The sequence below is a fragment of the Vipera ursinii genome (assembly GCF_947247035.1).
Source record: "Vipera ursinii genome assembly, chromosome: 5".
NCBI lineage: Eukaryota > Metazoa > Chordata > Lepidosauria > Squamata > Viperidae > Vipera > Vipera ursinii.
This window is the reverse complement of record NC_139518.1, coordinates 79,550,329-79,576,331: the sequence shown is the minus strand read 5'-3', so window position 1 is coordinate 79,576,331 and position 26,003 is coordinate 79,550,329. Positions and strand designations below refer to the sequence as shown.

At 45.5% G+C, this 26,003-nt stretch overlaps 1 protein-coding gene across 3 annotated transcripts in view; it reads left to right on the top strand.

Moving 5' to 3' along the window:
* Positions 1 to 1,197: 1,197 nt before the first annotated feature.
* Positions 1,198 to 26,003, top strand: part of MCU (mitochondrial calcium uniporter) — a 151,420-nt gene continuing 126,614 nt past the window's right edge. Inside the window, exons 1-2 of one of the 3 annotated variants that reach the window (XM_083364813.1) lie at positions 22,858 to 22,962; positions 23,302 to 23,669. In XM_083364813.1, the coding sequence (XP_083220939.1) occupies positions 23,496 to 23,669 (174 nt within the window). In that variant the 5' untranslated portion in view covers positions 22,858 to 22,962; positions 23,302 to 23,495. Of the gene's footprint in view, positions 1,674 to 22,857; positions 22,963 to 23,068; positions 23,670 to 26,003 lie in introns of those variants that run through there. The other 2 variants (XM_083364815.1, XM_083364814.1) reach the window with 2 other exon arrangements.

The window sequence follows — 26,003 nt, the reverse complement described above, 5'->3', positions numbered from 1 at the left end:
GACAATGTGGAATTGCTGCCTAGAAAACTACATCAATGTTTTTTTATGCACAGTACCTACCAGGAGTCATCTCATTATCTTCACCTTAGCCTGGAGGAAAGAATACTAAGAGAAGACATATTGTAATAGCATGTTTCCTTTATCTGAAGGGCTCTTATTCAGAAAATTGAGCAAACTTGTCTGCTCTCATGTTAGAAGAGAGGCGGGTATTTCAGGTTAGCAAGTTTCCAGTGTAGGAATTGTTTGGCTGCAGGATAAAATCATGTGTCCATCAAATGTCTCTCTAGGATGATGTTTTAGTAGAGATTGTGCTGCCATCTGGCAGGCTTTCAGAACCTTTGAATTGCAGGTGTTTCATTGACCAGCCTAGGCCAAATGCCTGCCTTGACCATTTCCACTTCTAACAATCTATAACGGACAGCTCTCTTCTGATGCTGCTTCCGTTACCGATCACATCCACAAGATCAAAAGCTTTCATCAAAATCAAGAGAACAGCATCAGACTATCGCTACACAAAGTTTGACCCTTTTGAACATGCGTGCAAAGTCACAACAGATGTACAAAAAGAGACATGTTTGCATTGCGGCTCAGTGATGTAATGCTGCTTTTGACATTTGGACTTCCTTTGTTCCTTCCTCTGTGCATTACACGATACTTTTGAACACAAAACTTCCCCCTAGTTGCTTAACCTTTTTGGTTTAGCACCAAACTGAAAACCCGAAACAGTGAAGTGACAGAACAAGGAAACAGCACAGCACCGTGAGAGCGTATGGCATTGGAATGTTAAGATCTCCACTGCTTTCCAAAGAAAACAGAGTGGAATTCGGAAGTCAGTATTTGTTACTTATATAAAAAGAAAGAAATGAAAAGAGCAGTCTGAGTGACCCTGGGATTGCACATGGAACAACTCTGCTATGCAAGCTGCATTAGATGCCAGTTGGCTTGATGGTATGGGACCAGGTTACCTAAGGAACCATCTCGTCCCAATTACATTGACTCGTTTCACCCAACTCAGACAGGGAGTGTATGTTGCAGATCTCATCCACTTAAAGAAATTTGACTTGTGGGATCCAGGAAGAGAGTCGGTTGCCCCTGGCTTTTGGGACATCTAATCCCACAAAAGTGAGGTGGCCCTTGATGCTTCTGGGCTTCCAGCTGAGCTTCAAGACAGGGTTCTGCCAATTGGCATGGGGCTGTAAGGGTGATATGCAACCCTGGAGGCGATGGGAAGGTTGAAGGCACTCCCTCCATCTCTTTAACTTTGTTCTTTACTCTATTTGTTTTTAACTTTGCTTTTCTACTGGGTTTTTTTTCTTGTAAACTGTCCAGAGTCACTTATGTGAGATGGGTGGTATTGAAATTTAATAAGAAGGAAGTAAGGGAGGGAGGGAGGGAGGGGTTGAATGGTGTTAAGTAATCTCTTTGTGAGTCTGCACTTTCTGCTTCTTTTTTTTTCTAAATGGTGGTGAGGTTACAATAAAATAAAATAAAGGCACAGAAAGGAAGTTAGAGATAACAGCCCAGCCCACCCTACCCTTGCTGCAATCCCAAGATTGGTTGATCGTTTCCCATCAGTTGATGTCACAAAGAGAGTGAGAGAGAGAGAGAAAGCAGCCAAGCCGGAGGATTCAACACATTGCTTTGCCATAAAACGCTGCACACTCCAAATCAAGGTAGATATTTTCTGTAGTCCCTTGGCCCAAACCCAAAGGAAGCAGTGTAGGTCCTGGCAATGTGGGCAGCACTCTGGGTTTTAGATGACTCAGAGCTGGGTAGATAAGACATTAACTCATAGGTGGGAAGGGTCCTATGCGTAACAGGACTTGGCGAAACAAAAGAACTTTTTCATAGTTGATCATCTCTTGTGGTCCGAGTCAGTCAGGTTGTAGATAACAGCCAGGTTGTAGAATCAGGGTGTTGCAGTGGGTGAAAGTTGAAATGCCGCCAAATGAAACATTCTAGATAAGGCATTTGTTATATAAGTACTTTGAAGGTTACATAGATCAGATCTTATGGAATTGTTCTGTTCTGTTCACGATAATTGAAAAAGTAACATGCAATCAAGATGACAAATGCTTATGGCATTATTCTACATTCTTTTTATTAATGTGGTTTAATTGATCATAGGAAAACTAAAATGTTGTTTCCCAGCTTCACTCCCACCCCCCCAAAAAAAAACATTTCAACCATTTCTGGTTTTGCTGCAGGCCAGAAACCAGCATTTCTAAATGTACTGAATATGGAAATTTATTTTTAACTTGATCTTAGCTAACAAATGAATTTCAAAGCTGAATTCGTAGCATGATTACAGACCGGTATTGGTACAATATTAGTCATTATTAAGTGGGATATATGAGCTTGAGCCATGCTGGTTGATTTTATGTGTGGGTGGGAAATTCCATGAAATAGAGCCGAGGAATAAGAATGACTAAGAATATCTCAGAAACGATCAACAGACTACTACAATCACATGGAATCAGCATTGCATACAAGCCAACCAAAGCCCTTCAAAACATCCTAAGCAGACCAAAAGATCGAAACAACCCCAGAAGGAGGAAAACAAAAATAAAAACAGGAGTTATCTACAACATACAATGTAAGGCAGACATGTCAAACACAAGGCCCAGGGGCCGGATCCGGCCCGCAAAGTGGTTTCATGCGGCCCACGAAGCCATCCTGGAAACAGTGACGGAACGGCCCCCACTGCCTTGGCCCTGGCCCAGAGACCCTCCTTCTGCCAGTGACCCTCAGATCTGTCCCACTCCTGCCCAGGCCCCCATAGGCACCCTTGATGCGAAGGATGTAGAGCTGGCCACGCCCACCCAGTAGGCCATACGCACTCTAGCCACGCCCACCCAGCAGGCCACGCCCACCCTGGCCATACCCACCCGGCCCCCTGAGGGCAACCGCAATGCTGATGCGGCCCTCAATGAAATTGAGTTTGACACCCCTGATGTAAGGACTGCACCAACCACAAACAGGCAGAAGACTGGCAGAACGCATCCACAAACACCGACTAGCAGTCAGAAGACATGATGAAAATTCTTTAATTTCACAACATACAGACAGATTTAACCATACTTTCAACTGGGAAAATGTGACCATTCCAGACCAAGCGAAGTCCAAAAAATGCCAGGGAATTTCTAGAAGCCTGGCACTCTGACCAATCAGCCATCAATGGACACAGAGACATTAACAACATCTGCAGGATATGGAAAAGAGACTGTCACCCGGCCCAAAAAGACCCAAGCACCTCTCCACTAGCGATCAGCACCCAGATCATCATAGTTTAACTCCAACCAACAATCAAGTAAACAATAGCCAAAGAAACTGCCAAAGAAGCCAGCAGAAAACAGTCCAACCAAAGCAGTGGCGTAGCGTGGGTTGTCAGCACCCGGGGCAAGGCAAGTAATTTGCGCCCCCTAACCCGCTGGGCGACCGCTGCACTGTCCCTCCCCCAGATAGTCCCTCGCTCTCTCTCCGCACCGCACCGCACGCCTGGCACCCCCCCCTCCACAGTGGGCGGCGACCCGGCGGCTCGGATCGGATTTGCACAGCCAGCACTGCAGTGAGAGAGAGTGAGTGAGCCAGCCAGGGGCAGAGAGCTGCGAGTGCGAGCGCGCCCCCCCAGATGTTGCACCTGGTGCGGCCGGCCCCCCCTGCACCCCCCACACTACGCCACTGAACCAAAGAATCTCTAAGACCACTTTCACCAACACTAAAATATAAACCGACAGCAAAATGCACTCCTTACTAGCACTGCTGATGTTACCTAGTTGGGTAATGAAATATTTGCAGGAAAACAAGCAAGCTCAGAGAGCAGCAAGGACCTCTTCTGTCAGCCCTGAGCTACAAATATTCTCCCTTTATTAATAAAAATGACTGGGATGAGATTTGAATGATTAAAAAAAACTGCCCAGATTTAAGGCACGTGCTTTGCTGTTCAAGTACAAGTATTCCTTGACTTACGACTATCATCGAGCCCAAAATTTCTGTTGCCAAGTGAGATATTTGTTAAGCGAGTTCTGCCCCATTTTACAGCTTTTCCGGCCACAGCTGTTACCCGAATCACTGCAGTTCCTAAGTTAGTTAACAAAGTTGTTAAGTGAATCGGGCTTCCCCATGGACTTTGCTTGTCAAAAAGTCGCCAAAGGGGATCACGTGACCCCGGGAGACTGCAAGCGTCATTAATATGAAACAGTTGCCAGGCGTCTGATCATGTGACCAGGGAGATCCTGCCAGGGTCGTAAGGGTGAAAAACAATTCTAAGTCACTTTTTTCAGTGCCGCTGTAACTTTGAATGGTCACTAAGTGAATTGTTGTAAGTGGAGGGCTACCTGTACACCCTTTCAAACTGTTTCTTGGTAGCCCTGATTCTTTCCACGAGCACCTTTGAATTGTGGCTTTAAGTCAGTTGGGTGCTGAATCAGCAAAAACATATGTGGGCAGTTTTTATTCATGGAAAATCTAACTTTACACCCTTCTGTTCTAGGTTATTATTATTATTTATTATTATTTATTCAATTTCTATACCACCCTTCTCCCGAAGGACTCAGGGCGGTTAACAGGGCATATATAAATAACAATACAAAAATTAAAAAAAGATTAAACAAATGCCCAGTTAAAATACAATAACAATAAAAACAGTAAAAAAAACCATTAAAAAACCCTAATGTTCCCCATCAGGCCAGACCAGCTAGTTCAAATAAGTGGGTCTTCAGCCCGCGCCGGAAGGAGCGAAGGTCCGATGCCATCCGGAGCTCAACCGGCAGTTGGTTCCATAACGCCGGAGCGCCCACAGAGAAGGCCCTCCCCCTGGGGGCCACCAGTCGACATTCCCTGACCGGAGGCACCCTGAGGAGGCCCTCTCTGTGGGAACGCACAGGGCGGAGGGGAGTTGACGCCGGCAGCAGGTGGTCCTCAAGGTATTCCGGTTCATGATGGGGCTGTAAATAAGAAGGCAATAAATAAGAGGTAGTCCTTGACTTGCAACCATTTCTTTAATGACCGTTCAAAATTATGATGGCACTGGAAAAAAGTGACCTATGACCGTTGCAGCATCCCCATGCTCACGTGATCAAAATTCAGTTGCTTGGCAACTGGCATGTATTTATGATAGTTGCACATGCCCAGGGTCATAGGATCACCGTTTGTAATTTCCCAGCCAGCTGGGAAAGTCAATGGGGGAAGCCAGATTCGCTGAACAACTGCATGACTCACTGAACGACTGCAGTGATTTGCTTAACTGTAGCAAAAAAGGTCATAAAATGCAGCAAAACTCATTTAACAACTGCCTTGCTTAGCAATAGAAATTCTGGGTTCAGTTCTAGTTAAGGACTACTTGTAGCCAACTTCAAATATTCCATTCGAAATCCAGTGGGCTAGCCCAGGGGTAGGCAACCTTGGCTCTTTTATGACTTGTGGACTTCAATACCCCAAATTCCTGAACCAGCCATGCTCTACTCAGGAATTCTTGGAGTTGAAGTCCACGAGTCATAAAAGAACCAAGGTTGCCTACTCCTGGGCTAGTGCAAGGCTTGTGGGGAAAATGCTCAGTTCAGATTAAACCACCTCAAGACCCTTGTTTCTTCCTTCCTTGCTTCTTGTCCTTCCCATCCAAGCAGGGAAAGCAAATCTGGTTAGCTAGCTTCTGTGTGAACTGGCCTACCATGCCTGTCTTTTTCTTTTTTTACATATTGTTCCATTCTTACTACCTTGCATGACTTTCCTTTCATCGTCATCGTTCCAGCCATGAAGGTCTCTTCCGCGTGTTTCCAACCAATACGGTCCTGAGCTTTCTTTTGCCCATTGGGACCACAATACTTGCTGGTGTGGTCGATCCATCTTGTTTTATAATAATAATAATAATAATTTTATTTCTATACCGCCCTTCTCCCGAAGGACTCAGGGCGGTGAACAGGGCAATACATGTTAAAAGACAAAATACAAAAATTAAAAGAGAATTAAACAAGTGCCCAAAACTATAACAGTAGGTTAAAATACATAAAACCCGACCCCGTCCCATCAGGCCAGGCCAGCTTGTTCGAACAGATAAGTCTTTAGATCGTGCCGGAAGGAGCGGAGGTCGGGCGCCATCCGGAGCTCAACCGGAAGATGGTTCCATAAATCCGGCGCGCCCACAGAGAACGCCCTCCCCCTGGGGGCCACCAGTCGGCATTCTTTGACCGGTGGCACCCTGAGGAGGCCCTCTCTGTGGGAGCGTACTGGGCGGAGGGAAGTTGATGCCGGCCGCAGGTGCTCCCTAAGGTATTCCGGACCCATGCCATGAAGGGCTTTGTAGGTCATTACCAGCACCTTGAATCTCACCCGGAAGACAACTGGAAGGCAATGCAGCTCGCGGAGCAGAGGTGTAACATGGGAGTATCGGGAAACTCCCAACACAACTCTTGCGGCTGAATTCTGTACCAGTTGGAGCGTCCGAGTGGTCCTCAAGGGCAGCCCCATGTTTTAGGTCTCTTTCATAGAGGCTTTTTATCAAGTGGGATCCATTCTATGACTGCCTTGTTCCACTTGCCATTGGTTCTTCTTGCTATGTGACCAGCCCATTTCCATTTTAATTCTTTTACTCTCTTGATGACATATACTTCTGTTTATTCTCTAATCCAGGGGTCCCCAGCCCCCAGTCTATGGCCACGGCATGCCAGCAACTGGGCCATGCAAACAAATGAAGCCCCATCCATGGGATGCAGGCAGCATGGAAAACCACTCCCCCTCCGGTCTGTGGAAAAACCTTTCCACATGGAACTGGTACCCAAAAGGTTGGGGGCCACTGCTCTAATCCATGTGCAGGTCTTTCTATCTTGTCTTATAATGCTGAGCAAGTATTTTCCGTGGCTCTTTGTACCACTCGTAGCTTTTGAATTGAGACTTTCCTTTGCTTTCCCACATCCTCTCCCTGCATTATTTCTGTGATACCAAAGCAGATCCTTCCTTTCTCCTTCTATTGTAGTATTGTTGGTCTTTCTTTCCTGTTTTTTTTCTTGTAGATCTGTGAAAATCTACATGTAACAATGAAGATCTGATAGTTCTGTGGGAAGAATCCAGAAAAAGAAGTATTTGGGGGGAATATTAAAAAGTCAGAATATATCTCCCCAAAGTAATAATGGAGAAGATCTTTAAAAAGACAGAAACCAGCCCCCAGAAACCAGCCCCACACCCTAGGCAGAGACCAACTTTTAGAAATGCAAATTCAATAATCCTTTCAGAAAGGTTGGAGCCAGGAAGCTAGAAGCTGAAGAGATTAGAAAGACAAAGACCCCACCCAAACTCTAAGGACAGGAAACATAATAGGATTAACCCACCAATACCAAAAGGGCACACTCAGACTCAGGTCAAAGTACATGGCACAGGAAATACAGGAAACAGCCTCAAGAGCCCCAGAAGGTATAAAAACCCACCACTCCCAGCAACATGTGGTCAGCTTTCCCAGAGCCATGCTTCTGTCTGGCTCTGGTCTTCAATAAACTACAACAGACATGTCAAACACAAGGCCCAGGGGCCAGATCCAGCCCGCAAAGTGGTTTCATGAGGCCCGCGAAGCCATCCTGGAAACAGTGAGGGAACGGCCCCCACTGCCTTGGCCCTGGCCCAGAGACCCTCCTCCTGCCAGAGACCCTCAGATCTGTCCCACTCCTGCCCAGGCCCCCATAGGCACCCTTGATGCGAACAATGTAGAGCTGGCCACGCCCACCCAGTAGGCCATACGCACTCTAGCCACGCCCACCCAGTAGGCCATGCCCACCCAGGCCACACCCACCCGGCCCCCTGAGGGCAACCGCAATGCTGATGCGGCCCTCAATGAAATTGAGTTTGACCCCCCTGAACTACAACCTTCTTTCTAAAGCATTTTGTTTATTCCCGGCTTAGACTGGACCCTGATGAAGGCTTTTCATTCAACAGTTCAGCTTCATTGAAACAAAGTAGTAACATTCGTAGCACTGGTGATGTTATCTAGTTTGGTAATGAAAGGTTTTCAAGAAAACAACCCAGCTCAGAGAGCGCTGAGGACCTCTCAGAGTAATTGAAAGGCGGTAAAGTAAGAAGAGCCTGCTGCACCCAGCCTGAAAAGGAACTGAAAAGCCCACTGGGAGATGTAATGGTTGAATGGAGCATAAATGAATAGCACTGAAGATGGTTCATCGATTTAACAATGCCATTAATCTTGGGGTTAATTCATAGTTGCATTAACCCCAAGATCATAAAAAAAAAACAACTGCTGAAAAACAAAGAACAGAGCAGCCCAGCATGAAATGGGAGCCCAGGGCAGCAACCAACCTCTGCAGGGAAGGGACACACCAACCCTGTAGCCGCTCAGAGCTGGCTGCTAGAGTGGAATGAAATGCTGGAGATTAACTTCTTTAAAGGTCAGTCTAGAAATTAACATTTTTGAACGGAAGCTGGAAACACAGATGGGAGGATGCCTCTGCAATGGGCTAGGTGTGGCAGCTGCATGAGCTTCATCTGTGCCTGCATTTGGGAAGGGGCGGATGACCAATACCAGTGATGGGCGAAGTAGAATGTGCAGGTCTGCCTTGGTAGGAAATAAGAGAACAAACAGAGGAAGGAGAAGCAATTTGTTTAGGAACTGAAGATTGGCAGAGCTGATGTGATCAATATAGCACTGTACAGAGCAGCTCTTAAGGCAGCATCCTAGGTCCCGAAGTTGACCTGCTCATATTAAACCCTTTGGGGATCTGCCATGCAATAGAAAAGGGCATAGCAGCAACTAACGAGTCTTAATTAGCTACAGCAGCAGGAAGGTATGGAAAGGTATCTAGTGGTAGAGTTGGAGTTGGCTTGCAGATGCTCATGAGGGCCAATAATGGGATTTTAAAAAAAATTTGAAAGCCAGTTGAAAGCACAGCTAAGTCACGACTGCTTGCAATCCAACCATCTGTTTGACAGTTCACAGTGCAGCGCGGAAGAGACAAGGGATCTAGCAGAGAAAGCTGCTATGCATCAGTACACCACTGTAGGTATCTCAAGATCAAGGGTCAGCATCAAGCCTGTACACTCCCTCCTGGCTCAGAGATAGCCAGCCAGGAGATAATTCCAGCAGGAAGTCATGTGGAGCAGCCTTGGTGGAGCAGTGGGCTAATGCCTCCTTAAGTAACACCAGCTGCCTGCAATTAGTGCAGGTTCGCGTCCCACCAGGCTCAAGGTTGACTCAGCCTTCCATCCTTCCGAGGTAGGTAAAATGAGGACCCAGATTGTTGGGGGCAATTAAGCTGACTTTGTAATAATGCCGCTTGGGGTGTGTGTGAAAACCCTATTAAGCAGGCATATACATAGAATGAAAGCTACTGCTAAGCTTGTAAGCCGGCCTGAGTCTTCGGAGAAGGGCAGGATATAAATGGAATTAAAATAAATAAAAAAATGTCCTACTTAATTGGTGTCTCATAAGTCAGAGTTCCCCAACCTTTCCAGCTTTGCAGATCAGCCCAGGGGTGGGGCGGAAAGAGGGGATGGTTCTGCATGAGTGGCGGGCACACATACCTGCCACTCCCACACACGCTTGCCTGCTGCTTGTGCAAATGGGGATGCAAGCATGCACGCTCACCCACCACTTCCATGACCCAGTTCTGAAGGGCTCAAGGCCCGGTAGTGGGCTTCAGGCCTGGGGGTTGGGGACCCCTATCATAAGCAACTGGTTGGCCAAGAAAGGAACCAAATCAAAGACTGGACGGGCTTTGATGAAGTCTAGCTGGGAATCTCTATGCTCTTAAAATCAAGGTCTTTGGAACTTGACAGCCAAGTTCCAGTTTAAGGCATTCATAGAATCATAGGGCTGGAAGGGACCTTGCAGGTCCTCTAGTCCAACCCTTTGCTCAAGGCAGGAGTCTTTATACCAGGGGTCTTCAAACTTGGCCCTTTTATGACTTGTGGACTTCAACTCCCAGAATTCCTCAGCCAGGCATGCTGGCTGAGGAATTCTGGGAGCTGAAGTCCACAAGTCATAAAAGGGCCAAGTTTGAAGACCCCTGCTTTATACCATCCCAGGCAAATTATTGTCCAATCTTGTCTTGAAAACCTCCAGTGCTGGAGCAACTCCGGGAGGCAATCTGTTCCATTGGTTAATTGTTCTCTCTGTCAGGAAATTTCTCCTTATTTCCAGGATGGCTCTCCTTCTTATGAGCTTCTTGGGCTCTGTCCTCAGGTGCTGTGAAAAGCAAATCATCCCCCTCTTCTCTGTGACAGCCCTTCAAGTACTGGAAGACGCTGCTATGTCTCCCCTAAGCTTTCTCTCTGTTAGGTTAAACTTCCCCACTTCTCTTAACTGTTCCTTGTGCGATTTAGCCTCCAGACCCCTTAGCATCTTTGCTGATCTTCTCTACACTCTTTCTAGGGCAGACATGTCAAACACAAGGCCCGGGGGCCCGATCCGGCCCGCAAAGTGGTTTCATGTGGCCCGCGAAGCCATCCTGGAAATAGTGAGGGAACGGCCCCCACTGCCTTGGCCCTGGCCCAGAGACCCTCCTTCTGCCAGAGACCCTCAGATCTGTCCCACATAGGCATCCTTGATGAGAATGATGTAGAGCTGGCCAGGCCCACCCAGTAGGCCATACGCACTCTAGCCACGCCCACCCAGTAGGCCACGCCCACCTAGGCTACACCCACCCGGCCCCTTGAGGGCAACCGCAGTGCTGATGCGGCCCTCAATGAAATTGAGTTTGACACCCCTGTTCTAGGGCCTCAGCATCTTTTTTTGTGTCGTGGTGACCCAGAACAGGATGCAGTATTCCCAATGTGGCCTCAGTAGTATGGTGTACTATCACTTCCTGTGTTCTTGATGCTACCCCTTTGTTGATACAAGGACTCTACTCTCAGGACCTCTCTATCACAGGTCAAAAGTGGCATTAGGTTAATGGGCAACACTTCTGCTGGATATAACAATTTGGTATCCAAAAGTTTCTGCTCCCATATTGGGTTGTTGGTAACCAAATTGACTTGGAATGATTCCTTCACTGAATTTTGATCTTGCTATTCCCACCCCCCCTCCCCCCATTGTGGGACGTAAAAGGCTGTGTTTACAATTTGGCATACATCCCAAGCATTGCTGTAGCACTGGTCAATGAACTAAAATATTTTAATGATGCCTTGTCATCGTCTTTTCCTCTTGGGTTTAAAAAAATGATCCTAGTTTCCCATAACTTTCAGAAGTTTATATTCTTGGATTGGAAAATCATGAATTTTAATCTTGGGATTATAATCAGTTCAGCCAGTGAAAGTAATGTATTGGTTTAAGATGTTTTTATATTGCCTGTCATCTTCAAGTTATTTACAGCTCTGAAATACATATTATACATAGAATGATAAAGCATGAAAATATATATAAAAAAGGGACTGGGAAATTTTGTTGCAGTGGGACAAACATCAAACATATCCGCCTTGGGTTTATTCTTCCCCAGAAAATATGTTTGGAGGTTTTGAAAGACCTTTGCAAACTTCAAAGGTGACAAGGGTTTTTTTTAAATTAACCATTACAGCAATTGAATGTGAACTTAAATTGGATTTAGTATGTTATTACATCCATTTGCCGATTTATTTTATTGCTGTATGTGGCACATAAAAAGTAAAACAACTACTTCAGGAGAAACCAAGCAGCTTCAATATCAGAAAGCAATCCAGCCTATTGTGGAGGCGGTATATTTATATTTATATTTATATTTATTAAACTTATATACCGCCCTTCTCCCGTAGATCCCAGGGCGGTTCACAAGGCAATTAAAACAACATTACAATACAAAAATTAATAACAATTAAAATAGATTAAATTTTCCTCAATTAAAATCTAAAACCCCTATAACTCTGATTAAAAACCCAATTACAATAAGTTAAAAAATTTAAAAAATCCTCAGTCCTGGCCGGAAAGCTCAAAGAGCCAGGTCTTCAAGTCCCGGCGGAACAAACGAAAATCAGGGGCAGTCCTAAGCTCTACGGGTAACTAGTTCCAGAGGGCAGGCGCGCCCACAGAGAAGGCCCTCCCCCTGGGTATTGTCCTCCGGCAATCTTTTACCGGCGGCACCCTGAGAAGACCCTTCCTGTGGGAGTGCACAGGACGAAGGCAACTTGATGCCGGCAGCAGGTGTTCCCTCAGATATCCCAGACCCAAGCCATTTAGGGCTTTATAGGTCATCACCAGCACCTTGAACTATAGATACCTTTTAGGTCACAGAATTTGACATACAGATCTGTGGGCTTTCCAATTACATAGACCAACTAGCAAATGGTCTAGTTCAGGGGTCGGCAACCTCGGCTCTTTTATGACTCGTGGACTTCAACTCCCAGAATTCCTGAGCCAGCTGTGCTGGCTCAGGAATTCTGGGAGTTGAAGTCCACGAGTCATAAAAGAGCCGAGGTTGCCGACCCGTGGTCTAGTTTATCTAGTTTAGCTCAAAGAAGGAGCCTGCAGGGAATACAGCTAAGGAATCCCTTTTCATAACCACAGTAACATGCCTGCTGAGCATTTGGTAATCTGGGTTAATTGCGGAGACGCCATCTTAATTCCCCAAATCCTCATTTTACTCTCAGGTGAAGAGAAATGGGCTCTTGATAGCTAACCACACCAAAGAGTTTATAGCATATTACCTTTCTGTTTACATACATACAGTACTATCTCTTCTCGGGAGAAGCAGACAAAGTTCAATATTACACGTGGGACTCAGAATCATTAGACCAGTGTGGGTTTCAAAGTTCACAAACTTGGCAATCACAATGTTAAATAAGAACAGAGAGCCAACATCCAGTCCAGACAAAAATCAGGGAGACTTCCAGATAAGCAGGTAAATCTGGGAGGCAAAAATACAGCCAGTGCAAGGATTGTCTATTCCAGAAGTTTTGGTTTGGGGTTTGTGTGTGTGTGTGTGTGTGTGTAGGTTTGTGTGTGCTTTTAAGCCAATCTTGACTCCTGACAACTGCATGGACAGGTCCCTGCAGTTTTCTTGGCAAGATGTCAGAATGGTTTGTCACTGCCTGTGTCCTAGGGCTGTGAGAGAGAGAGAGAGTGACTGGCCCAAGATCACGCAGCTGGCTTCTTGCCCATGGCACGGCTAAGAGTTGTCAGTCTTCTAATTTCTAGGCTGATGCCTTAACCATTACACCAGACTGGCTCCCTATTCCAGAAGTTACATCAACATTACATCCAATATCTCAGGGGCTGCCACAAAGAAGAGGGACTCAAGCTATTCTCCAAAGCGCCTGAAGGCAGGAGAAGAAGCAGTGGATGGAAACTCATCAAGGGGAGAAGCAACCTAGAACTAAGGAGAAACTTCCTGACAGTTAGAACAATTAACCAGTGGAACAGCCTGCCTCCAGAAGCTGTGAATGCTCCAACACTGCAAATTTTTAAGAAGAGACTGTACAGCCATTTGTCTGAAATGGTATAGAGTTTCCTGCCTGAGCGGAGGGTTGGACTAGAAGACCTCCAAGGTCCCTTCCAACTGTATTATTATTATTATTAAACATGAAACTCAGTCAACTGAACACTCAAATTGACTGGCACTAATGGTTGACACGGGTTGCTGCCAGCATTCTAGGTATCAACCAGGTTTCTCCTTAAAATGTAAGATGTTCTGAGTAGCGCAGGTTTTTGTAGCTTTGCTGGAGCTATTGCAGGAAGCTGCAATTTCTTGATGTATTTTGCAAAGTTTTTGGACATAGGTCCCAGTGCCCCGATGACAATAGGTATCACTGTTGCACGTTTCACCCATAATTGCGCAGTTTCGATGGCCAGGTCACGGTATTTCATAATTTTTTTCAGTTCTTTTTCTTCGACTCTGGCATCTCCTGGTACAGCGATATCAATCAACTGTATGCTTCAGTTCTCTACAATTGCGATATCTGGCATGTTGTGTTCCAAATGGCGATCTGTCTGTATTCGGAAGTCCCACAAGATCTTCACCCTCTCATTCTCGACAACTTTTTCCACCCTATGTTCCCACGACTTTTCAGACACAGGTAAGTCATATTTTTTTCACAATGCCCAGTGGATGATGATGATGATGATGATGGTGATGATTGTGTCATCAAGTAAAAACTTCAATACAGGTAGTCATGGAGTCACAAACATTCATTTAGTGACTGTTTGAAGTTACAACGGCACTGGAAAAAAAATAAGCTAAGACTGTTTTTCACACTTGCAACCGTTGCAGCACCCCCAAGGTCATGTGATAAGAATTCAGATACTTGGCAATTGACTCATATTTATGATGGCTGCAATGTCGCAGGGTCTTTTGTAACCTTCTAACAAACAAGGTCTATGTGGAAGCCAGATTTATTTAACCATTGTGTTACTATCTTAACAAGTGCAGTGATTCACTTAACAAACATGGCAAGAAAAATCATAAGATGGGCCATACTCATTTAACAACTGTCTCGCTTAGCAACATAAATTTTGGGCTCAACTGTGGTTGTAAGTCAAGGACTACGTGTACTGTTACCCCCCAACTGGCTCATCTTAAGTAGTTAAGTAGGAACAGTAGTTAAGTAAGTCACTAATTCTAAAGGTCTTTTCTAAACAAACTAATACTCTTTTTGGTGTTATACAGTGAAGATGCTCTTACAAGCTTGGTAGCCAGATCTTTTGTTGGAGTGTCAGATTTTAGAAGCTGAAGTTGTGGTGCTTGATTCTACTCTGTCAGGTGCAAAGGATCAGGACCATATGTTAAGTTGCAGTTTAGAAGATTGCTCAAGTCTATACACGAGAATCTAGTCAACTAAAAATCAAGTCTCAATCAGCACTAGTTTTAAGGGTCAGCATCTAGTAAAGATATTGGACCTCTTATGGTAACATAATGATTCTAAGCTGATGGTGCATTTACAGTAAGTCTGTCCCCTAGTTCTGCCTGCTCTTTTCCTACATCTCTGTGCTACATCTCCAGAGTCAAGCCTGATTGATGGCTCCCTCAGCCCTTGTTCTTTTTCAGATAAAAGTCCATCAAAGGTGTACATGTAGACAAATAATTCCACTCAAGTACTCCGTGAGCAGAGCTTTTGAATAAGGAAATATTGACCCAAAATGCAAAGGATCTTACTAAGAGGGTGTAAGAGCAGATAGAAATCAGAGCAAGAGACACATGATCAAAATAATAATAAAAAAAAGCTCTTTGCAGCAGATCGGGTGGAAATCTACATACCGAGAAAGCAGGCTTGAAAAATATCCACCCTTTCTCCACAAATCTTCACTGCCGAATGAAGACTGTAATCCGTTTTCATTAAGAAACCAGTCAATCTAATTTTTCATGTGTGGAGCAGGGGACAGGAAAGTGAAAAAGTCAGATGCTTGGCACCAAGCGTTTTCTTTCATTCACAACCGTCCTGACACATGTGGGAAGAAATAGTACCGTTTCTGCAAAACAAATAACTTTAATGCAGCGGCTCTGGCTACGTTCCAAAAATAACATTAATGGTTTTAGATGGTGTGCCTTGAAATCAGAGCGGCACTGCCCAATGAAAGAAAAAGAAAAAAAACCTTCCTCAGGGAGATCAGTCATCTGAAGAACCCTTCAAGGAATTGTATATTTTACACCATCTATTTGTGGAGTCAGATCTATTTCACTGGGGGGAGAGAGAGAGAGAGAGAGAGAGAGAGAGAGAGAGAGAGAGAGAGAGAGAGAGAGAGAGAGAGAGAGAGAGAGAGATGATTATGATCTATATACTCACAGGATGAGCAACGGAGAACAAATCCAAACCAACCTGCTTGTTAACAGTTCTAGGTGTGTCCACATTAGAAGTTTTATTATGTTCCACCTCACACCCTTAGAGATTGAGTACAGGTAGTCATGACCACAATTGACCCCAAAGTTTCTGTCGCTAAGTGAGACTTTTTAAATGAGCTTTGCCCCATTTTACCATTTTTTCTTGTCACATTTGTTAAGAGAATCACCGCAGTTCTTAAGTTAGTGACGTGGTTGTTAAGTGAATCTGGCTTCCCCATTGACTTTGCTGGCCAGAAAGTCACAAAAGGGGATCACATGACCCGAGGACACTGCAACCGTCATAAATGTGAGCCAGTTGCCAAGCGCCTGAAATTTTGATCACTTGACCGTGGGGATAACGCAATGGTTGTAAGTGTGGAAAAACGATCATAACTTGTTTTTTTCCCCCAGTGCTGTTGTAACTACGAATGGTCACTAAATGAAGTGTTGTAAGTCGAGGGCTACCTGTATTTCTTAGTGCAAACCTGGTCCAGCAAGGACCTCCAGAAGGTGCCAGATCTCAAAATGCTAAGCAAGGTCAGACCAAATTAGCTTGGGGTTGGAAAACCACCAGAAATCCTTTCACTCCTCATCATCCAGTCAGAGATGAAGAAGCTCCTCAGATCAGAAGCGAAACGTCTTCAAAGAAAAACAAGAAAGTCGAGTTGTGTCTTGAAAAATCACCTTTGGGACAACTATGGCCTGGATGACTGAGAATCTCGATAGACACCAGAACATACCACAGTGCTAGATTAGAGAGGCAAATAAATTAACCAGAGACCCTAAAACTGAATGCAACTTGTAATATCCAAAAATTGTTGTATGGTATTTTCTACTACAATGAACAGGAAAAGTGCATAAGTACATTATTTTGTATAAAATGAAATAAAATATAGCATTTGTCTTGACCTTATCTTCTTCTTCTTCTTCTTCTTCTTCTTCTTCTTTCTTCTTCTTCTTCTTCTTCTTCTTCTTCTTCTTCTTCTTCTTCTTCTTCTTCTTCTTCTTCTTCTTCCTTCTTCTTCTTCCTTCCTTCTTCTTCTTCTTCTTCTTCTTCTTCTTCTTCTTCTTCTTCTTCTTCTTCTTCTTCTTCTTCTTCTTCTTCTTCTTCCTCCTCCTCCTCCTCCTCCTCCTCCTCCTCCTCCTCCTCCTTCTTCTTCTTCTTCTTCTTCTTCTTCTTCTTCTTCTTCTTCTTCTTCTTCTTCTTCTTCTTCTTCTTCTTCCTTCTTCTTCTTCTTCTTCTTCTTCTTCTTCTTCTTCTTCTTCTTCTTCTTCTTCTTCTTCTTCTTTAAAAAAACATCTTTACTTGAAGGCCAAGTAAAGCCTCAGCACAACATTATTTACCCCTGTTTTTACAGAAAATTCTGCTGTACAGCTTTGCTTCCAGTCCACTGTAGTTTTGGGATTTCTACTATAAATATCTAAATAATCTACATGGAGGAGGCTCCTTTGATTTTGCTTTATGATTCTGCATGAAGTTAAAATAGCAGTGTCAAAAACAAAGCCCCCCCCCCAAATCCCAGCTGCGGACAGCCTCTTCAACTGGGAGTAAAAAGATAGTAGTGTGCCAATGCTATATCAAGGATGTCCAGCCTTGGTCATTATTTAAGACCTGAGGACTTCAATTCCTGATGGCTGGCTGGGCAATTCTGGGAGTTGAAGTCCACAGGTCTTAAAGTTACCAAGGTTGGGCACCCCTGTACTACACCATCCTCCTATGAAGAGCATAGGAGAAATGTCAAGAGATTTGTGATTGTGGACTCTCAACAGGCCTTAGGCAGCAAGAAAGGTACTGAGATTAGATGGGTGCCCAACATCCAAGGTGATGTGGTCACAACCAATGTCTGTTGTGGGAAGTTGTGAAACTATTAGGATCAAGGGCAGTTTACAGGGTCTATTTTAGAAAACTAAGCAAGTGAAACCTTGACCGCTTGAAATCATGTTGTCTAGTCCTTCCATTATGTTGATTAAGGAGCCCATTTAAAGAAATGCACATTTCTTGATGCCAGCCTTTGTTATATGGTGTACAAGAACACATAGCAGCCTTTCCTGCAATTATTCAGATACTGATCCATATTTCTTCTTCAAAAATTGTAATTTTAGGAATGCAACCAACCAAAACACTAGTATCTTCTACTTTTAACTTTGCCCTACAAGCACTTCCACTGATATTGGATAAGCGTGGATTGTGACCTGCCAACAAATCATGACTAAAACAAAAATATGGTTTAGTGCAGTAGTATTCAGCCTTTTCTTCACCATGGACCTTCTTTAAATATCTTTTGTAGCCATGGACCGTAGTATGTGGGAAAAGATAAAACATAATTAAAATGAATATTTAAAGGTATTTCAAGCCTTCACAGACCCCGTGATAATATCGCGTGTCCCCAGGGGTCTGTAGTCCACAGATTGCTCAGGTTCTTCCTAAAGGTAAAGGTAAAGGTTCCCCCGCACATGCGTGCTAGGCGTTTCCAATTCTAGGGACCGGTGCTCATCTCCGTTTCAAAGCCGAAGAGCCAATGCTTGTCCAAGGACATCTCTGTGGTCATGTGGCCGGCATGACTAGACACCAAAGGCGCACGGAGCGCTGTTACCTTCCCACGGTAGTGGTCCCTATTTTTCTACTTGCATTTTTCTGTGCTTTCAAACTGCTAGGTTGGCAGAAGCTGGGACGAGTAACAGGCACTCACTCTGTTACGCGGCACTCAGGATTCAACCCGCCAAACTGCTGACCTTCTGATCAACAAGCTCAGCGTCCTAACCCACTGAGGCACCACGTCCCTGCGTTTCTAACACAAAGATGCCTAATTCGTGCATCTAATACCATATCACATTGCACAAGCAGCAAAGAATGCCTTTTCATATGGGCAACAGTCTCACATGCTAAACTTGCGTAATGTGTGAATGCCTTTTAATTCCCCTACTGCAGACATGTCAAACACAAGGCCCGGGGCCCGGATCCGGCCCGCAAAGTGGTTTCATGCGGCCCGCGAAGCCATCCTGGAAACAGTGAGGGAACGGCCCCCACTGCCTTGGCCCTGGCCCAGAGACCCTCCTCCTGCCAGAGACCCTCAGATCTGTTCCACTCCTGCCCAGACCCCCATAGGCACCCTTGATGCGAACGATGTAGAGCTGGCCACGCCCACCCAGTAGGCCACACACACTCTAGCCACGCCCACCCAGTAGGCCACGCCCACCCTGGCCATACCCACCTGGCCCCCTGAGGGCAATCGCAATGCTGATGCGGCCCTCAATGAAATTGAGTTTGACACCCCTGCCCTACTGGTAGAATGTAGTCTGGATTCCCAGGAGGGGCGGCTTTCCAAAGGGTAAAAAGGCAGAAGAGCTTGGAAAGTTTAGTTAGCAGGAAGAGAGTTAAAATGGCTCCTTCCTAGCAATTCCCAGACTGTATCTATATCATGTGCAGTATATGGTTGCTTTAGACCGGCAAGATTCTATCTATAGATAAAGAGCAATAAAGGAACTCATGTTGTTCTTGGTTTTTGGCAGGGCTTTTTTTCTCATAGAACGCTCAGAACGGAGTTCCAGCACCTTTTTTGGATGGAACCTTGTAGGATAGGCAAGGCGGGTTGTATGACATGTGTGAGTTCCGGCACCTTTTTCTTTTACAAAAAAAGCACTGGTTTTTGGGGCCTGGCATCTTTCAGCTACTGTTTCTGCTCAGCATGATGCTAATGCTAGGCTGGCATTGTTCTTGACCAATTGTGCAAAACTGCTGTGTGATTTGGCAATGAGCACGTGTTGCTAGAAGACCACAAGGTTATTGTCCAATTTCCAGCCTATTACCAGAACCGTGGGAAATGCTTTTTTGCTTATTCCACCCCTCTGCAATAGAGTTGTCAGTCAGTTGACCAAGAGTGTGTTAACCTGTTTCCCACCAGACTCACTGAGTTCTGTTGGAAAATTTCCCTTAACCATTTGAGGTTTTTTGTGCTTCTTTTTTGTGAGAATAAGCTTTAACTTCGGCATGTTCCATCTTGGCAGATCCATGTTTTCTGAGTGTTAGTGGGTTTTCCCTCCTTGTCACTCGTCCTGCTCCATTTACACCACTAATGATTTCAGCTTTGCAATCCTGTAATGAGCTGTGCATTGATGTCTTCTTTCAGCATGCTGCAACTGCCAGAACTGTAGATTCCAGCCAGATTTGCTTTATTATACAGAAATGCCCACAAATTCTTCCTGTCACCATACCATTTGGGCTATTCAACTCGACCAATCAATTTATTCTGGGGTTTTTTCCTCTGATGTACTATTTTAAGTTCTCTAATGCAATTCCCCCCCCCACACACACAAAATAATGTAGTAGCCTATTCTGATCTGTGCAAAAGCTAAGGGAGGATGGCCATAAAGGAGATTTTTCTTTCTTCTATAGTCAAGACGTATGTAAAAACCTCAATTAATTTATACTGAATTTGTGACAGTGTTTGCATTTTCTCTATTTGCCCTAGCAGATGTTGCAAGAAAGGAGTTCAGAAACAGCAGTTTTATTTATTCAGTTTTTATGTGGATTTTGTTTATATTCAAAGGGTTTGTGTACCTCTTAGCATAGAGATAGATGTACAACCCAAGACTGCAAGTATTATTTATTTGTTTATTAAATTTCTATACCACCCATCTTCCCAATCCCAAATTTTTGCAGCTCCTAAGTATTAGAGCTGGGTAGAAATCCAGACTAGAAAGAAATGTGATTGGGAACAATCCTGATAGTTCATGACCATAATTGAACCTGGTCATAAATCATGATGGTTGTAACTGACCCAATTTTACAACCTTTTGTGGGAGGATTGTTAAGTAAACCAATGTTTCACTATAGGCGTGGTTTTGCTGAAAACCAGACGTAAATGCCAGTTTTCAGCAAACCAGTAGTAAGATATGGTCACATGACCACAGAATATTGCAAACAGTAATAAATCTGGCCTGGTTGCCGAATGCCCAAAGTTTGGTCATGTGACTGTGGGAGGGGCCCAATCACCAGAACTTTGAATCCAGCTTGTAAATAACACCAAGGTAGATCTGTTGTAACTTCGAACAGTCACTAAAGCAACCAGCTGCAAGTTGAGGACCACCTGTACATAAGTACACGTATTGTACTATGCACAGCAAGTCCTTCCTCCCCAGTTTGCATGGCTACCCTCCAATCACATCTTTGTTCCCCCACTGACTTTGCTTGTTGGAAGTTGTCTGGGAAGGTTGCAAAGGTGGTCATGTGAATCTGTGACACTACAACTATTGTGAATACATACCGTTTACCAAGTGGCATACCAATTTTGATCACATGACTATGGGGAATGCTGCAATGGTTGTGTGAGGACCGGTCATGTCACTTTTTTCAGTGCCACTGTATCTTTGAATGGTCATTAAATGAATGATTGTAAGTTGAGGACTACCTGTATACAAAGTAGAGCCTTGGTGGAGCAGTGGGCTAATGCCTCCTTAAGTAACACCAGCTGCCTGCAATTAGTGCAGGTTCACATCCCACCAGGCTCAAGGTTGACTCCGCCTTCCATCCTTCCGAGGTAGGTAAAATGAGGACCCAGATTGTTGGGGGCAATAAGCTGACTCTGTAATAATGCCGCTTGGGGGGGGCGAAAGCCCTAATAAGCAGGCATATACCTAGAATGAAGGCTATTGCTAAGCACATTGATTTGTGCTTTAAATTGTAATCCGCCCTGAGTCTTCGGAGAAGGGCGGGATATAAATGGGATTTTTAAAAAAAAGGAATTCATGATGACATGCTACATCTTATAGGAATCTGACATCACCAGTCCCTAAAGCGTTTTGAAGAGACATCTTACTAAGGAAAGGCATCATAAAGCTCTACTTCCTCAGTAAAATACTTTTGGCAGCAACTGGCAACTGCATTCCCCTCAAGTAGGGCCTAATTTGATATGGCCTTGTATTGAAACTGTTTAGGGGTTGAAGTGGTTTTGTTTTAGTAAGTCATCTGACTCTAAAACAGAAATGCAAAACTTGTGGCTTTTGAGTTGTGAATTGATCTTCAGGGTGTAGCATCCCTTGCTATTGGTCTGAGTGAATGAAGTTCCCCTTAATATGGTGGGCAACTGGAAACTCCACTGGGATGCGCTTTTAAAATGTAGGATATCATGGAAGGATCCCTCGTCATACCAGAACAGATGTGAAACTGAATCCTCCATTTTAACATTTAGGAAGCTTTTAAAAGAATGTTTTTCTGGGGTAAAAAAAATTGTGTCTAAAGTCAGAATGGGTGGTGGTATCTAAGCTGGGGTTGAATCTGGCTGTTGGATGATATAAGCTGTCATGGTTTCATGATTGTAATATTGTCACCGCTGATGACATCTCTCCTTTTTGATGTATTGATTTCTTTGTCTGATTAGTGAATTTATTTATTTATTTATTGCTGCTTGTACATTGCTTAGAGTCTCACACCTACAGCTGTATAAAACATTAGTAACAAATAAATGAATAAAAAATAGATAGTCCTCAACCTGCAACCATTCATTTAGTAACTGTTTAAAGTTACAACAGAACTGAAAAAAGTGACTTCTGACTATTTTCCCACTTACAACCGTTCCCGCGATCAAAATCTGGGTCCTTGGCAAATGGCATGTATTTATGACAGCTGCATTACCCCAGGGTCACCTGATCATCATTTATAACCTTCCCCAGCTGGTTTCCAATAGGTCGAGCCTATGTGGGAAATCAGATTCGCTTAATGACCAAATGATTCACTGAACAACTGCACCGCTTCCCTTAACAACCATGGCCCGGAAAGGGTGCAAAACTCAACTCAACAAACTATCTTGCTTAGCAGCGGAAACGACATGTTAAATTGCATTGGTAAATCAAAGACTACCTGCAGTATATAACAGGTATCTCTCTCTCTCTCCCTCCCTCTCTCTCTCTCTCTCTGTGTACACACACACACACACACACAAACACACACACATGTGTGTATCTCCAAGACAGAACTCAGTGGTGGGACTGACTTTCAGGTCAACCGGCTCCGAGTGAAGTTTAACTGGGGAAGTCCGAGGTTCTCCTCCTTTCACACCTCGCATTTCACAACCCCCTCCTCCCCGTTTGGGAGTCGTGCGGGTTTCACACGGCCCTTACTGCACCGATTCCCTTAACACCCATGGCCCGAAAAGGGTGCAAAACTCACTCAACAACTATCTTGCTTAGCAACGGAAACGACATGTTAAATTGCGTTGCTAAATCAAAGACTACCTGCAGTATATAACAGGTATCTATCTCTCTCTCTCTCTCTCTCTCTCCCTCCCTCTCTCTCTCTCTGTGTACACACACGTGTGTATCTTCAACACAGAACTCAGTGGTGGGACTGACTTCCAGGTCAACCGGCTCCGAGTGAAGTTTAACTGGGGAAGTCCGAGGTTCTCCTCCTTTCACACCTCGCATTTCACAACCCCCTCCTCCCCGTTTGGGAGTCGTGCGGGTTTCACACGGCCCTTACTTCCCTGCCTCCTTCCCCACCTAACCCTTTTCTGAGGGAGACCAAGGGAGAGCACCGCCGACCCCCACCCCCCTACTCTCTCTCTCTCTTTTTTCCCCGGCTCTCCTGCAGCCAGCCGCCGCAGCCTGGCGCCGGGCGAGGGCGGAGCCAGGGGCGGGCTTGGCCTGAGATTGACATGCGTTGCCCGCGCCCTGAACACGGAGGGCCGCGCGATTGGCTGCCGCGCGCGGGGCTCCTTCCCCCCACCCCCTTTCGAGCAATCCCGCAGCGCTGCCTGCCGGAGAACGGCGACTTCCAGCGGAGAGATGGCGGCCGCCGCGGGTAGATCGCTGCTGCTCGTCCTCGCCAGGACTCCCGCCGGCGGCGGCGGCGGCGGCGGCGGCGGAGTTGGTGGAGGAGGACCGGTGCTGGCCGCCGCCGGCTGCTTCTTGGGACTGGAGCGACGCCGGCAGCAGCAGCAGCAGCGGCGGCACAGGACGGTGAGTCCCCGGGGTGGCGGCGGGGCGGAGGCCAGAAGCGGGACGGGCAAGCCGGGGACGCCGGCTGGGCTGCGGGGCGCGCGGGTCGTTGCCCTTCAGCCGAGGGCGGTGCAGCGGGGAAGCCCTTGGACGCCGGACTTCCCGGGGCCGCCCGTCGAGGGAGCCTCCGGTTCTTCCCTCCCTCCCTCGGGCGGGGAGCCCTGCCCAGTCCTCCCTCCGGGTCCGCCCCGCCAGCGGAGGGACCGCCCGCCCGGGATAAGGACGACCCTCTCCCTGCTTTTGGCTCCTGGGTCCCGGAGAGGAGGAGGAGGAGGAGGAAGGCGGACGGGACGGCTGGAGGAGAGAGAGAGAGAGAGAGAGAGAGAGAGAGAGAGAGAGAGAGAGAGAGAGAGAGAGAGAGAGAGAGAGAGAGAGAGAGAGAGAGGAGGGGTGGGGTGGAAGGTGGGGAGAGGCGACCCGCAGCCTGCGGAAGAGGCAAGGAAGAGGCGGCGGCGGCGGCGCCCGGGAAGGAAGCTTTTGCTGCAGCGCCTTGGACATCTTTTTCTCCCCTCTCTGCTGCTGCTGCTGCATCTTTTTGTAAAAAAATAAAAATAAAATAAAAAAATAAAATAAAAGCTTGGCCGAGGCGTTCCGGGTGGGCGCGGCGGAGGGAAGCGGCGGCGGCGGCTGCTAAGCGAGAGCTGGACGTTGAGGCGAAGCGGTCGTTCCTGCGAGGAGCGCGAACTCACTCGCCTTCAGCCCCGATTTGGAAAAGGAACAAAAATGATAGACAGATAGATAGATAGATAGATAGATAGATGATAGGATGATAGATAGATAGATAGATAGATAGATGATAGATAGATAAGATGATAGATAAGATGATAGATAGATAGATGATAGATAGATAAGATGATAGATAGATAGATAGATAGATAAGATGATAAATAGATAGATAGATAGATAGATAGATAGATAGATAGATAGATAAATGCAGCGGGGATCCTTCCCGAGAAACGGCTCGGGCTGGACTCCGGTGTGTGTGTGTGTTTGTGTTTTGGACAGTGTTCAGAAGTGCGGCGGGTCTCCGCCTTTCCCGTCTCTAAGCGAAGACGTGGATGAGAACCCGGAGCGATTTTCTGCCTCTTTTTCTCGCAGGCCGTTTTTTTTGCTGGTCGCCTTTGAAGGCTCAAAAGGATGACAGCGCCTCGGATGTGTCAGGATTCACAGAGGCCGCCTTGAATTGGAGCCAAGCGCGCTCTCTGCAAAGCCACCTTAGGGCAGCTGGGCTGTGGATCCTGGTATTGTGTGAACCCAGAAATCGAGTCAAAAGAGAAACCCAGAAGCAAGGGTGTCTTTCAAATACAATGAATTGGTGTGTGTGTGTGTGTGTGTGTGTGTGTGTGGTTGGAAGAAAGCCGTAGTGAATTTGTAAGTTCACAGCCGATTGGGATGTGATTCCAGAGACTTGCCATAGGTTGTGTGGTACATCTTATGGTTCGTTGCCTTGCATCTTACCTGTATACTAAAAAGATGGTTCATATTTAAGTTGGTAAAAATTCACTCACTTATGTTCAGTGTTTTAAGATGAGTGTTAAGAGTGCTTGGCTTAATCCTCTTGAGAATCTTCTTGTCCGCAGTTTCCTGCTGTCTTGCCGTGCCATAAAGTTGTGAAAGTAAAGAATACATGTTGTATGTAACCATTTTTTTTTTAGAGAAAAGCACCTGGGGGGGCCTATTGCCAGCTCAAACTTTTACTGTGTTTCAGCTTATTAATTCTTTATTCTTCTCATTTTAAGTTTTTTTTTAGTTTTTTTGTTAAGTGAGTTTTGCCCCGTTTTATGATTTTTCTTGCCACAATTGTTAAGTGAAACAATGTACTTGCTAAATTAGTAACATAGCTGTTGAGTGGATCTGATTTTCCCCATTGACTCTGCTTGTCAGAAGGTCGCAAAAGGTGATCACGTGATCATGGCAACCATCATAAATACGAGTCAGTTGCCAAGCATCTAAATTTTGATCACATGTCCGTGGGGATGCTGTAATGGTTATCAGTGTGAAAAATGGTCATAAGTCACTTTTTCCAGTGATGTTGTAAGTTTGAATGGTCACTAAACGAACAGCTCCGAACAGAAACAAGTTAGAACAGTGCTAAAAAAAAAGGTGACCTATGACCATTTTTCACACTTACAACCTTTGCAGCTTCCCCACAGTCATGTGATCAAAATTCAGATGTTTGGCAACGGACTTGTACTGTACTGCCGTGTCTGCGGTCATGTGTTCCCTTTTTGCGACCTTCTGACAAGCAAATCAGTGGGAAAGCCTGATTCACTTAGCACAGACATGTCAAACAAA